This window comes from Cyprinodon variegatus, unplaced genomic scaffold, assembly GCF_000732505.1.
Source record: "Cyprinodon variegatus isolate N-32 unplaced genomic scaffold, C_variegatus-1.0 Scaffold1069, whole genome shotgun sequence".
In the NCBI taxonomy this organism is placed as follows: Eukaryota; Metazoa; Chordata; class Actinopteri; order Cyprinodontiformes; family Cyprinodontidae; genus Cyprinodon; species Cyprinodon variegatus.
The window spans coordinates 79,996-94,539 of NW_015151522.1; the positions used below are offsets into that span (position 1 = coordinate 79,996).

General features: G+C 36.3%; 1 protein-coding gene across 1 annotated transcript in view; it reads right to left on the reverse strand.

The window, feature by feature from the left end:
* Positions 1-675: 675 nt before the first annotated feature.
* LOC107101248 (synaptotagmin-1-like) overlaps positions 676-14,544 on the reverse strand; it is a 35,958-nt gene continuing 22,089 nt past the window's right edge. The window contains exons 3-9 of the mRNA XM_015400089.1: positions 12,083-12,270; positions 5,126-5,209; positions 3,105-3,272; positions 2,857-3,024; positions 2,643-2,760; positions 2,426-2,559; positions 676-885 (exon numbers count right to left, since the gene is read on the reverse strand). Of these exons, the coding sequence (XP_015255575.1) occupies positions 676-885; positions 2,426-2,559; positions 2,643-2,760; positions 2,857-3,024; positions 3,105-3,272; positions 5,126-5,209; positions 12,083-12,270 (1,070 nt within the window). The remainder of the gene's footprint in view (positions 886-2,425; positions 2,560-2,642; positions 2,761-2,856; positions 3,025-3,104; positions 3,273-5,125; positions 5,210-12,082; positions 12,271-14,544) is intronic.

A 14,544-nucleotide genomic window follows, 5' to 3' on the forward strand; every position in this document is an offset into this window, starting at 1 on the left:
GGTTTAAAGTGAGCAACAACCTTTTTACGTCACTTTTGAGTTATTTTCTAAAAGACTTTTAGAATCAGAATGATATGTTAGCAATTGCAACCACAAAAGAACAGATGTAAAAACAAGAAAGAAATATCTATAAAATCTCAAAACAAAAGCGATGTTTTATATATTGTTGCTTGTTTGTTGCTACATCCAAGTCCTAAAATCCTTATATAAATGGTTAAAATGTTATTGAGTTGTAGGAAATGTAGTTTTTTTTTTTCAGGTTAATATCAGTAAATCTCTCATCTTTTATTTCACTTTCATTGGATTTAATACATATTACTGTGTTCTGAAGTTTGCAGACCACATAGCAGCTGGGCACAACTCACTCACATGAAACTGGAAACAAAAATATCAGGAGGGAGCCGCGTAATTTCATTATTACTTCCAAAAGAACCTTTTTTTGGTTATGTATATCGAATATATTCCTTCACTAATATGCCAACACATATGCTTATCTGCTGTGATGTAGAAAAAAAAAAGTTACAGACACATTGATTTATACAAAGGGATGCAACATTAAAGTATTACAAATGGCAAGATAAAATATTACAAATAAAACAACTGTTCCTGCAAAGTGACTCTATAAAGACTTCTTATGCAAACCATAAATTGTATGAGTAAGGGGGGGGGGTCATGTTAACGGATGGGGGCTTTCAGGGCAGCATCCACCTCTTCCTCGGGCAGCAGTGTGTGCCACTGGGCCACAGGACGTCTGGGATTGGCCAGCATGTCTGACCAGTGACGCAACCCGACGCCTGAGGCACCATAGCCGATCCAGCACTTCCCGATGGGATCGTTGCTGCCCAGTTTGTCGTAGTCGTACACCGTGATCAGCACCTGGATTTTCTGTTTGTGGAGACAAGATAGGGTTAAAGGTACATCCGTTGAACGACTTGCTTAGTTCTTCCTATTTTCATCCAATATTACATTTAAACAGCAGCAATCTCTAAATAACACAGTCTTTGAGAATGTTTTCGATCTCAAGGTGACTAATCTTTTATAACATCTAAAATTGCTTAAAGGAGAATTCCGGTTTTTAACACTTTTAGCCCATTTTCTGTAGTGTACAGGATGAAATCGAATGATCGACACCAAAATTTTGACAATTGGTCCTGTCTCTGCTTTTTGGCTCATGCAGAATCCCCCCCTGGCTGCTTCAGAATGGCTTCCATAGTGCATGTCCGATAATGTCCTTAAAACAACCTTAAACGTTCTTTTTTTAAAATATGCTACTCACCGGGTCGTCAGCGCTGTTCAATGACGTTCCAAAAAAAGTTTCGTGAAGAAAAACCGTTCCTGTCTTGTTTTATTTAGCATTTTGTAAATCCCAGAACTATTTTTTCCGATACATCACAACCGCTTATAAACTTCCGCTTCCCGTTCGAATCTGAAGCGTTGCACACTCCAGACCACTAGTTGGCGACAATGTCTCTATATACTCCTCCTCAGTATATTCCGGTTCAAAACGGTATCCTCTACCGTCAAACTCAAAGTCCAATATGTCCTCCTCAAGAATCCACCTTTCGTATTCCATTTTCAGAGTTTTTTAAAGTGTTTAACAGAGACGTTAGCACCTCGACGTCGGAGTACACAGAGTGAAGCGAAAAGACTACAACTAAGTGTAGTCTTTTCCCCATTTCCGTTTCCGGTGGCAGAGGGATATTGACTATTCCAACAGAACTCAATGGGATTTACAAAATGCTAAATAAAACACTACAGGAACGTTTTTTCTTCACGAAACCTTTTTTGGAACGTCATTGAACAGCGCTGACGACCCGGTGAGTAGCATATTTTAAAAAAAGAACGTTTAAGGTTGTTTTAAGGACATTATCGGACATGCACAATAGAAGCCATTCTGAAGCAGCCAGGGGGGGATTCTGCATGAGCCAAAAAGCAGAGACAGGACCAATTGTCAAAATTTTGGTGTCGATCATTCGATTTCATCCTGGACACTACAGAAAATGGGCTAAAAGTGTTAAAAACCGGAATTCTCCTTTAATTGCAGGTTTTCTGTTTTTCTATTTTTTCTGTCTCGCTTTTGTGAAAACCATTAACCTCTCCTTTACATCAGACTGAAGAAAATGTTGACCTTTGATCTTAGCAGGTCAAAGATCAAAACTGCAGACTTTATATCTGATATGATCCCATATTTATGTAAAAAGTATTTACTTTTTGATGTCACTGCAGGACGATGTCAGGAGTGAGGTGTTACTATATTTTGGCAAAAATGGCCGCTCGTGAAGAAAATTATTATTTTTATTTTTTTTACTGATAAATGCTAAATTAATCAAGTCACTGCAAACATATTAGTTTTAAGTATAAATAATGATACATTTATTATTCCTCGCTGACCGGATTTTTCCTTTAAACTGGAAAATATACAAACCTGAATTTGAGAGAAGGGAATCTCAAAGCTAAAGCTCTCGTTGAAGTAAGGATTAAGAGTGTTCTGCTTCACCGATGTCTTCTTTTTCTTGAGTCTCTTGCCGTTGTGTTGAAGAACCACCTTGACGAAGGGATCTGAGAGGGAAAGAGACAGGTCAACATAGACTACCAACACTAGTGGATCACCAGCCTGTCGGTATGCAAAAAAGAAATTTTACCTGACAGTCCTCCGACGTCCATTTTTTTCAGGTTCTTTGCTTCCATGATGTTAACCGTTAGTTTACCAGCCGTTGGGACATAGCGAAGGGAAATGCAGATATCACCTAGCTTCTCTTGCTGGGAACACAACATACAACATACAATGTTTTTGTTATTGTCTAAATAAAGGAAATAAACGTTGTTGTTTTTTCTTAGGGAACAAATAAAGTTTACCTCTTCTTTTTCTCCACCAACTAGATCTTTCCATTCATGTATTGGTTGTCCAAGGTCTATGCTGTTCATTGGGATCTTAATTTCACCAATTACATCATGCTTTCCAAAGCGGTCAAAATCGAAAACTTGCAACACCAGAGTTTGACCACCCAGCTCGCTGTAGGGGATCTGAGGAGACAGAGTGTTAAAAGCAATAAGTTAGATAAAAAAAATGGCACTGTAATTTTGTATTGTATAAGTATAGATACCTTAAAGGTAAACGTCTCATTAAAGACAGGGCATAAGTTCTTGCGTTGAACTTTAGTCTCAAACTTCTTTTTCTTATCTGGGAGCATGTAGACTTTAACGTAAGGGTCGGAGGTTCCACCCATGTCCATAGCTGGGAGGTCCTGAGCTTGAAGGATTCCCACTATCAACTGGAGGAGAATACAATGAATCCAGGAAAAAGAGTATAAATATTACATTCAGCAATGAAAAACGTACATTCATCAATCCAACACAGAAATATACAATAAGTGAAAATGAGTGGTGCAGATGCACTGCAAATGCATAAATATGCAGGAAATCATAAAAGTAGTGCAAAAATTAAAATAAGACTGATGCAAAAAGAAAAAAAAAACACTGGAAAAATAATGCTAAAGAGAAAATAGAGTAGCAAAGTGCAAACACACAAATACAAAAGCTGCTACAAACAAAAAAGATGCAAATACATAAAACACATGCAAAAGAAAAATGCTGGAAGTAAAAAAAACAGTTGAGAGTTTAAAAAAAGGCTGAAAACTAGAAGCTTTATTGACCACTGAGGGCAGAAAGTCGCCACGCCACGTAGACCTGACCCTTAGCACAGACATAAAAAAAGTAAAGACATAAATGCGAAGCTCTAGTGTTTTGTTTTGTTTTTTTAAATCAAAAGAAAACTTACATTTTATTTATCGATTTAAATATTCTCTTGGCGCTTATTCTGTTAATGTTTTTGCTAAGGGTCTGGTCTATAGATTGTAATTCGTAGTAATTTCTAGGTATTTTTTGCTTTGCATGTGTTTTGTGCGTTTATCCGAGTGTTTTGCTTGCTAGCCCTAGTTCTGTTTTGCGGCAACTTTATTGATTAATTTTGCAGCCCAAACTTTGCATAGCCTATGCTATACAGCGTAGTTCTAACAAGAAAACCTAATGAACTGTAGAACTCTAGAAACAGAATAGTGTAGAACGTGATAAAGTTAAAATTGATAGGCATAATTATCTTATGGGGAAAACGTTTATTTGATTTATTATTGAGTTAGTACAATTAATTTGGTTTATGACAAAATATGTGCTCAAACTACTTTCTTTTTATTTTTTTTATTGTATTTCATACATTTCTGTCATGATAATACCCCTTTAAGAGGACACGATGCATGATGGGAAAAAGAAAGTTCATGATCTGTGTATATGTTAAAAAAAAATTTTAATAGTATATATACACACATATATATATATATACATATATATATATATATGTATATATATATATACATATAAAGTTGCACACAAGCGGAAATCTATTTGTCTTTTTTAGTTTTTTTTTTAAGGGTGCAACAAAACCATCAGATTTCAGGTTTAATCCTGGGCTAATTCTCTACCAAACAAATTATAAGACTTAAAAAAGCTTCAGAAGAAGTTGTTTTGGACATGTTCAAACTACTGCCGTTCTCTTCTGTAATTGATGTATTTATACACTGACATTCTCTTCCTTTACCTACATTTGGTTAAGCTGTGTCATTTAGACAAGGGGAAGCAAGTAGGAAAACAGTCATGGGTGATTTCCCTAACTTCTGCTCTGATTATATATTTAAAGCTTTCGTCTAGTACAGCAGTTTTCAGATGCACCCTGTGCCTTGAATCAAAATGCTTGTTTTGCATTGAGACTCTGGGTGGCTGCAGCACCCAACTGATGTTTAGTTTGACCCTGACATAAATCACCAGACAGAAAGTCAAAAATCCAATTGGTAAAATTCTACCACATTGGTGATTCTACCACACTAAGTGCTACCCACCTCTGGTTCAACTTGCCCCTTAACCAATTATATCGCCATCTTTGAAAAACTAGAAATACTTTGTACTTTTGTGCTTTACTTACTGCCTGGATGTATTTACAACTGAAGCATCTTTAAATTTTTGATGCAAGGTGCCTCCAAAAAAGGTTTTCCGCCAAAGTTTCTTAAAAGATGGATCTGGTGAACTGACATTAATGGAGACCCAAATGTAGTATCAGTGTGGGAGTATTACATACCTGATTATCAGTAAAATTATAATCCAACGTGTATTCCAGTTTGCCAAAACTCTCCTTCTCCTCTTCTTTCTCTTCATCTCCATCCTGAAATGAAATAACATGGCCGAAAACTGTTGAGGTTTTTAAACTCACACTTTGTTTCTGCAATCCTTTGATTACCTGAACACCTTAGAAAAGCAACATAAACAGAAAAGGAACATAAGGAGTATTACTGTTTTTAGGTGGTTGTGGTAAATCTTTCAATGACTGTAATTGGCTGTGTCTTTCCTGGACGGGGCCGCCTGTAAACCCTCTGAAAACCGATCTATGCCGAGCTTGGATCAGTTAACAGTGGCAAAACTTGGTTCCTTATAACCATTTACACATCACACTAGCGCGGTTCCTTGCCTCCTAGTGACGATCTATGGTATTACCACTCTCTTGAGGTAATCAAGCAAGCCAACATGGCGGCGTTCTTAACTTTCAGGAAGTTATGTTTTGTTATCGTTGCGATATTTCGGTATTTTGCAGAAAGTCAGAAAGAAGGCGCCTTTAGGGAATTTACTTGACAGGGTCGGCTTTGGAGAAGTGGATACGACACACGATATTCTAACCAAGTCAAAACCAAGTGAAAACCAAGTCCAGTGGATATTTTTTGAATTTTTACGGAACGATAGTCTAATCAGACTAATCAATCTGAAATTTTATTATTACGGAGGCTGACTGTAAGGAGATGACCCGGTCTGCTCATGCGCTCTTTGCTATCTGAGAACCGAGCCAGAACTGAACCACACTGAGACCTACTGATGAACTAGTACCAGTTTAAGGTTTTTCAGTCGTGTCTGGCACAGTCAGGTTCAGTTGTGTGTGCCATTTACACTTATCAGTTATCTTAGTTAACATGTTTAGTCCGTTCTCGGCACGGTTTAAAAAGGGAAGTGTAAATGGGGCTTATGTCTAGTGTTATACCGATACCGATACCAGTATCGGACGAGGCCCCGATACTGCACTATAATTGTGGTATTGGTATTGGCGACTACCGACAAAGAGGGCATTGATACCATTTTGAGAGTCAAAATTCAACTATTGTCACCCATTCTAGGTAGTCAATAAAAAGTTCTACTGTATTCACATAGTATTAGTCTTTTTCCTCCTTCACAAAGGTAGGCAGCAGCTTGACAAAGCCATGATGGCAATTATTTCACATCCAAGTTGTATGTAGTTCTTCATATATACACACACACATCAATTTCAAACAGATGGTATCGGCAAGGTATCAGTATCGGCCGCTACTGCACAGCCCGGTATCGGGTATCGGTATCAGGGCGAAAAAATGGCATCGGTACAACACCACTTATATCTGCTTCCCTCTACTTAAACCCCAGTCAGTCTCAGCAGAAGGCCACTCCCACTGGTTCTGCTGGAGGTTTCTTCCTGTTTAATGGTAACTGTATGGGACTGTTACTGTGCCAACCACCTTGATTGATTGGCAGTGCCAAACCCCTTTTGTCTGGCTAGGTGACTTCTCCTCTGGTCTGTTTGCGTGTGGTAGAGACTGACACGGGAGTGGATTTTCACTCCTGTGCCGTCCCACTCCCACAGAAAAAAATTGTGTCCCGTCCCGATCCCGGGCCAGAGTAGAAATCTAAATCCTGTCCCGTCCCACTCCTGGTGAAATTACTCCCACTCCCATCTTGCTCCCAATCAGAATGACTCCCGCTCCTGCACCACTCCCATTCTTGTTGTTTTTGAGCGCGGGTGAAAAACTCGACCCAAAACTGTTGGTTTTTGGGTCGTGTAGTTTTTTTGACTGGCATTATAGTGTAGCCTTCAAGGAAAAAAACTACAAAATGGCGGCGCCAGTACTGGATTTTTTTTCTTTCTATTTTATTTTTTTTTTAGTTACTATTGGTTTGCTCCCGCTCCCGTCTGCTCCTGTTAATGTTTAATCCTGTATCGTCCCAATCACGTCATCGTTACTAATACTGACTCCTATCCCACGGGAATCCCACGGGAATCCCGCAGCCCGTGGGATTCCCGAAAAAATATCAGTCTCTAGCGTGTGGCTTGGATCTGATTGAATTCTGAGTTAAATCAAGCTGCTGCCTCTTTTCAAAGGCAGATGTGAGTCATCACATCTTGGGTTGCATGTGCGTGCCTGCCAAGTGTGATTAAAAGGATCCTCAGTAGTTTGGATTGTTTTATAATTACGTTTTTAATTTGTTTTTCTTGTAACCGTGTGGTTTGTGCTTGTAATTGTTGTTTTGCTTTTTTTCGTCAGGTGCTGTGTACCCAGGCAGCAGTCCAACCCCAGGGTGTGGTATTTCCCTTCCCAGTCTGTTTTGCTGTGAGTAGGTGTGTGAATGTCCTGACTTTATTTTGTTTTGTCTGTTTTTCGATGTCTCTAGTGGAATAATCTCATTTTGCATATTTTTTTCCCAACAAAAACAGGGATGACCTAAATACAAAGGAATGCATTTTATATCAAAGCATCTCTGGCATCCTTAAAGGAACTTGGGATGAGGGGGGGACAGCCTTGAAAATTCCCAACATACAAAACATGCTCTGCGTTAGAGATTGATTTTGAGTCAATGAGTCGATGCAAACAGCTGGTTTTCCTTAGATAGAAAACGTTGAACTGATCTGACTGTATGATCTGGTTGAATTGTCTCTATAAAATCCTTTGAGATGACGTGTTATGACTTGGTTTTATATGAATAAACAGAACTGAATGGAAATTGAATTGCTCAGAAAGAATTTTTACATAAAATTATAAATAAAACAAAATCATTATAAGTAATCTTATTTCAATCCTTTGAAACCCAAACCATGAAAAAAATGACAAAAAAATCGTATTAAAACTAATCATTATCAAACATTTTAACAAAAAAACAACAACATAGACTTTGAATAACATAAATAAGATAAATTATTTAAGTCATTTGTGATACATCAGACATTTCTGTCAATTTGTTATAAGTTTTTCTGCACACTGGATGTTTCTGATTGTATAAATGTGTTGTTCCAGGAACAAAAATATCACACTGATATTGATTAAAGTGTTAAAAACTAAAGACACAAATAACCTCTTTGTTTTTTACTAAAATGGCAACAGATTTTCTATAGCAGATATTTAACAAAAAATAATATGCTGTTTTGTTCAATGTTTTTTTTAATATTTGTGGCTCTAAACGACTTAGTTAGCTGAGCTAGGGGTAAAATGGCTCTTTGGATTTGAAAGGTTGCAGACACCTGCTCTACGTCGAAGAGCATAACTTTCTCCATTTTTTCTTTCATGGTGGTACAACAGTCATCTTTCAATCTCCCCGACATTTCTCGGCTGAGGCTGTTATGTCTCGTCAGAGCTCAGTTTTCTATGATAAACGTCTCATTTTGGACCAGTGATTGTCCTGTTGCTGCAATCACTGTCTGCCAAACTATAAACAAAGCAAACAGCTTGGGAAACCTCTAGAAAAATATTTCCAAGATTACCTGTATTCACTGCCTTACAAGATGACAAGGATAGATACTACTCTCATTTTATGTGCTGAAAAGGTTGTTTCTAGTAAACAGAAGAAAAGAAGCTCATCTATCCGTGACATCATTATGTTTTGTTTGAAACAAATTCAGTCAGGTATTAGGGCCAAGCTAGACATTTTTTAAATTTTTTTATTTAGAGACTAATGTCATGACATTAAGAGAATAAAGACGTTATATTACGAGAATGAAGTCATCGTACAACAACCCGTTTCAGACCTTTTTACTGCTTCGTACTGCTTCTTGTAAGAGTTTTCATAAAATACAACTTGTTTCTTGTAATTTTATTCTCTTAATTTTACAACTTCATTCTCATAAATTTACGACTTTATTCTCGTAATTTTAGGACTTTATTCTTGTGATTTTATCAGAATCTGAATCAGAAATACTTTAATAATCCCAGAGGGAAATTGCTTTTGGTACACACTCCAGTTATAGTTTTATTTATATATATATATATATATATATATATATATATATATATATATATATATATATATATATATATATATATACACACACACATCCAACTACACAATATAATAAAGATAAAAAATAGGAATAAGAAGAGAAAAAATATATACACATATAGCTCTTCTGTATATATATATATATATGTATATCAATGCATATGTAAAAACTAAATCCAAATAAAGTGAATATCCAACTAAAGGGATTTTATTACTTTATTCTCATAATGTTATGACTTTATCCTCGAAATAGAAAAAGAAATATCCACAGACTTGGGAATTAATTAGTCTCAAAGAATCAAATGATCTCTTTTTATTTCAAATTAACTGATTCCGGAAGGATGAGGTTTTTGTCTGATAAACTAGTGTTATATAAATAAACTGGCTTGCATTGTTCTGTTTTTGTGCTGCATTGTATTTTATACAGGTATTGCTTGAAAANATAACAAGTTTTAGAAAAAGTATCTCTTCTTCCTCTTTATTTGATGGAGCAGAGGGATTTTCTTCTGCTCGGAAAAAAAAACCTTTCTCTAAAGTTAAATTGATTCTCCTTTTTTTCAAGTGACATTTTATTTGGGTAAGGTTCCTTGTATCTAAATTTTTCAAATTCAAAGTTGTTGTTTTTTGGGGACTTTCTCCACCGTTCTGTAACGCCATTAAATAAAACCAGCCATCTCAGCAAACCTGTTTTTGGGATTTATCAACAGTATTCAACATAAGCATTTTACTATAATAAGAACGTTGATAAAACATGTTTTGGGTTTTTTTTCTCGGGGGTGGGGTCTACATTTGCAAAATCGTCATCTGCAGCAGGGTAAAGTGTTATTTCTTAGTCTAATGTTATAATGAAGACTTTTTGTGACGTCTGTTTTATGGTTGACATAAAGGCAAAACGTTGAACTTCTGTGTCTATTGCCACAAGACAAATGTTCATTCCAAGTGGTTAAACATTTATAACTATTTTAATATATAAAACAATACAATAAGCGTATTTCCCCTTTGTTTGAGCAGATAAGTAAGACAATTTGCAAATGGAATAAGAAGATTTGTCTTTAATAGAAGAAGAAACACAAACAACTCTGTCTTGATTCAGTTGCATAACATCTAATGACTGTTTTAAAGTTAAAACACAGTTTTGGCTAATCATCTTGTTTGAATTGTTCAAATAAAGGGCACCTCAAGTTCTTTGAATATATTTTTTATTATTGTACTAAATAAGTCTCTGCAGTGTTAGAGTTAGTGTTATTGTTTTAGATATCACAGCCTGCTAGTAAATCTTCAGTCAAAGTTTAACTTAACATGCATTGCGGGATTATATACACAAGCACGTTGGTATTTTAATCCAGGTGTTCATGGATACACAATTATACTTAAGGGTTAGATAACTTTCGTAACAAAGAGCTTCTACATATTTTGTTACACTGTGCTCGAAAGTGTATTATGGCGTTGTGGATTTCTAATAAAGTTCCTTCTATAAACCAGTGGACACGAACTGTGATAAGTATTATTCCAATGGAGGCCTTTTCTACGGCGTTGAAAGACAAACCATTTCTTTTTTACCGGACATGGGACCCTTTTTTGGACTACTTGGATGCGCTTGCAGCTCAGAGAATGAGACTGGGTTTATTAGATTTAGCTTGGCAACAAGAGGACAATTTGTAGTGTTATGTTTGTTTTTTTCTGCTTTTGGGCTCCATTTATTTATTTATTTTATTATTTTATTATTTTTATATATATGTGTGTATATCCTTCTCCTATGTATGTAGAGTTTTACATTTTTGATGTTTTCCTGCTTTGCAAAAAAGTTCAATAAAAAAAAATTATACTTAAGGGTGTCATAGAATGATTCTATAGGGCATTTGGTGCTTTGAGGTCTTGGAGGTCTCGGAATAGGGTGTGTAACATTGGTTGGGCTGAAAATGGCATATTTGCGGCTCATGGCTCTCTGCTGAGGTCTGGTCCAGTCAGTGGCCCAGAAGTCAAGCCTCGAGTTTATTTTAACTCGGGGCTTCATTGTCATGAACCACGGACAGAAGGACCCAGAATTCAAGGAGAGACAGGACGTAGGAACCGGAACTTGAAGCAGGACTTTAAACTGGTCTCCTCCCTGGAGCCAGGCTTACTGGATAAAAACTGAACCTCCCCACATATTGAGCCAAAAACCCAGAGGACTCCGCGGGGGAGGAACAGTGGACAATCAGGAGACGAGACAAACACAAAAACCCTCTTTCCACTGGCAGCTAGGATCCAGGACATGAACCATGAACTAAAACTGAAAGGACAGACTGACAGAAAGACAAGAAATGATCTGGCACTGAATGCTCAGGCTGAACTGAATTTAAACCAGAGGAAACAGGTGAGGGGAATAAATTGTAATTGAGGCAGGGAGGGAAAACGGCAGGTGAGAGGAATTACTAATTAAGGGAGAGCAAACAGGCCAGATCATGACATTCATTTGTATTTAGTTAGAATTGTGCTTAGTTTAAAATTATGAGATTTGCAGAGAAAGGAGGCGTCGATGGGTTTTAAACTTCTCTGTACGTCCATTTCACCCACTGAACTATCGTTATTCGTCTGTGACAATGGAAACTCCGTTTTGCACTCTATGACCCCTTTGACTCTATAGACTTGTAAAAGCTATTCTGTACTTTCTATTCTTTTTTCTTCTTTTCTCTTTTATTCTCTCCTCCCTCAAAAATATTATGCTGATGATGTAGAGGTCTCAGATTTCATTTATCAAATAAGTAGGACTGGGAGTCACAGGGCTGAAGCTTAGACAATTTTAGTCTTAGACATTTTGTATGCACAGAGTGTATACAAAACGAAGTTTAGTTTTTGTACAGCTCTCATGACATTTAAATTTTCTAAACGGCTTATTCCGTGGAATTGGTTGCTGCTGCCAGGCGCCGCCATGATCTGACAAGCTTTTCAGCATTATTCAGCAACACAAATTACGTATCAATTTAATCACCTTTTTCTCCTCCCCGTCCTCTCCGTCCTTATCCTTCTTTCTGCGACCCCTCCCTCCTCCTCCTTTTCTCTCTCTGGATTTCTTCTGCTTCTTTCCCTTATTGAAACATTTCTTATAGATGCAGAAAACAAGGCAGCCGACAAGGGCAAGGACCACAACGACGATGGCACCAACAGCCCACATGGGCACTGTGAAAGGAGAAGAAGGGTTAAAGGCAGCGTGAGAAACTGAAATCAGAGCCAAAAAGATGGATATGCATGTCAGATTAGAGTTTTTTGTGCTATTTATTAGATAGAACAGTGATCATCTTAGCTTAAAACTTTCATTTCATACCTTTAGGCAAAAACCCTCAATATCAGATGCATGGTGTGTTCAATTTTAAATCGTAAAAAGGCATGAAATAGATGTTAAGGGAAATTCTCATTTTTATCACTATAATAAAATCTATATTACACTGTATGGAGTGAATATTTTTCAAACATTGTTGCCAGCAAAGAGCAAGTTTTTTAAATGTAAATTTAAAACCTGAGTAAACTGAAACGAGAAATAAAGAATTAAGCAATTAAACGAAATATTTTAATTAAGAAAAAGGTTTTGAGAGTAACTCAGCAGTTTTATATGATTTTGTTTTTTAAGATTTATTTCTTTCACAATTTATATATTTTCACATATTTATATTTTTGATTCTATTTATTAATTTTTTAAATTTTATTTTATAAGATTTTTTATTTTTATTTCATTTTATTAGATTGTTTTCGATGTATGTTTTTAAGATTTAATTTTACAAGTTGCGTTCTTTTCAAATTGCGTTTTAAAGATCAGGCTTTCTTAACTTCCCGGCCAGGCTTCCCTCTGGAGCGAAGAAGCAGTTATGCAACAATATCTTTACTGGTCAAGAGCGAGCTTTTGTATTGCCTTTGAAGTGGAGTATATGATCTGTGAAAAACAATTTAAAATGAATGAAATAAAAAAAAAATCAATCCAATAAATAAAAATATGGAAATATTTTTTAAAGTTTAATTTCAGATTTTTTTCTCAAATTTCAAAATGTAGACCTGACGGAAAAAACGTCCAAATTGCAGAGGTACTAAATGATGACCCGGGATCAGGAATCTCCAGCATTTATGAAAATATGTAACTGCTTATATAAACAAATACCTGCTTATTTGACTCCATTTGTATGTAGTGGTTAATTACTAGAATAAAACAAAGACAGGAAAGGATAATATCAACTAGAGATGCACTATTTTGCCAAAAATCAAAAATGCATTTTTCCTTTTAACCAAAGTTGTGATTGTAAATTTATTTAGATTTTCCTTTGCATGAACGTGAAGCAGCAGAAGGTTTGGTGGTGGATGCATTTCTCTCTTCCTCTCTGTTTGCCACCAAACCCATTTTTAGTATAAAATGTAAGAGGAATTAGGTGCTAGAGTGAAAAGTTATTATGGTGATTACATTGGTTAATGCAATGTGACTAACTTTACTTTATTAAATTAAGTCCCCAGTCCTAATCACAGCACATGAGTATAAAATTGGGAAAGGAGTGGGAAACTGATGGTCCATCCAGACAAAACTAGTGATACTGACCAATGGGGTGTGAATGGTTGGGGTGGGTGGAAATGATCAACTTTATCATGATACCATATTTCCCAATATAAAAATGTCTGCTCTTGTGTTTTCATCCATAAGGATTAAATTTAATTGCCAACTCCGATCAATATGATGCGATTTTAAATTGTTGTTTTTATACCAATCTAAAACAATCACTAACATCTATACTTCCAGCTGTAGTGTGAACAGCTGATTGTGCTGTAGAAAATTATATCACAAATGTTGCATTAGTTTAATTAAATTATTGCTTGCGATGTGGATCAATTTATTGTTAAACCAGTAGTAACTAGTCACAATGTTTTACCATTTGTAATGAAACTGGCTTTATTTAGGTCCCTTCCAATCCTGTAAATTGGTTCCTTCCAGCTGTAAACCAACCGTTTCACACTAACAACCAAGCAGTTTATCGGTGCACAAAGGCCTGTATTTAATTTTTTTTTTTTTTTTCTCAGTAGCTTAACTGATCCTGTCATGGAACTTAAAGCTCTATTATAACTTCTTTTTCAATTTTCCTCATACCATTGTCTGAAAACTAGTAGGTTTTGCAGCCTGTTCAATTTAAATTGGGGTGATACTTGTTTGTTTTGTTTCACCAAACTTTTTACATGTAAGTTAAAGCAACACTGGGTAACTTTAGCCACTAGCAGCGCAATAGACCTGTAACTTCCAGGATTGATGCCCCTGAAATCATTTGGCATCACTGCACTGTGACAAACGTTTAACACTCCGTGTTTTGGATTCTGAGAGCAGACCAGTTTGGACCAGAACTAATGAGGTCACGTGTTTCCTGGACGGGGCCGGCTTTTACAGCTGCTTTCTGTATCTCTGCTTCTGTCTCCTTGAACCCCAGT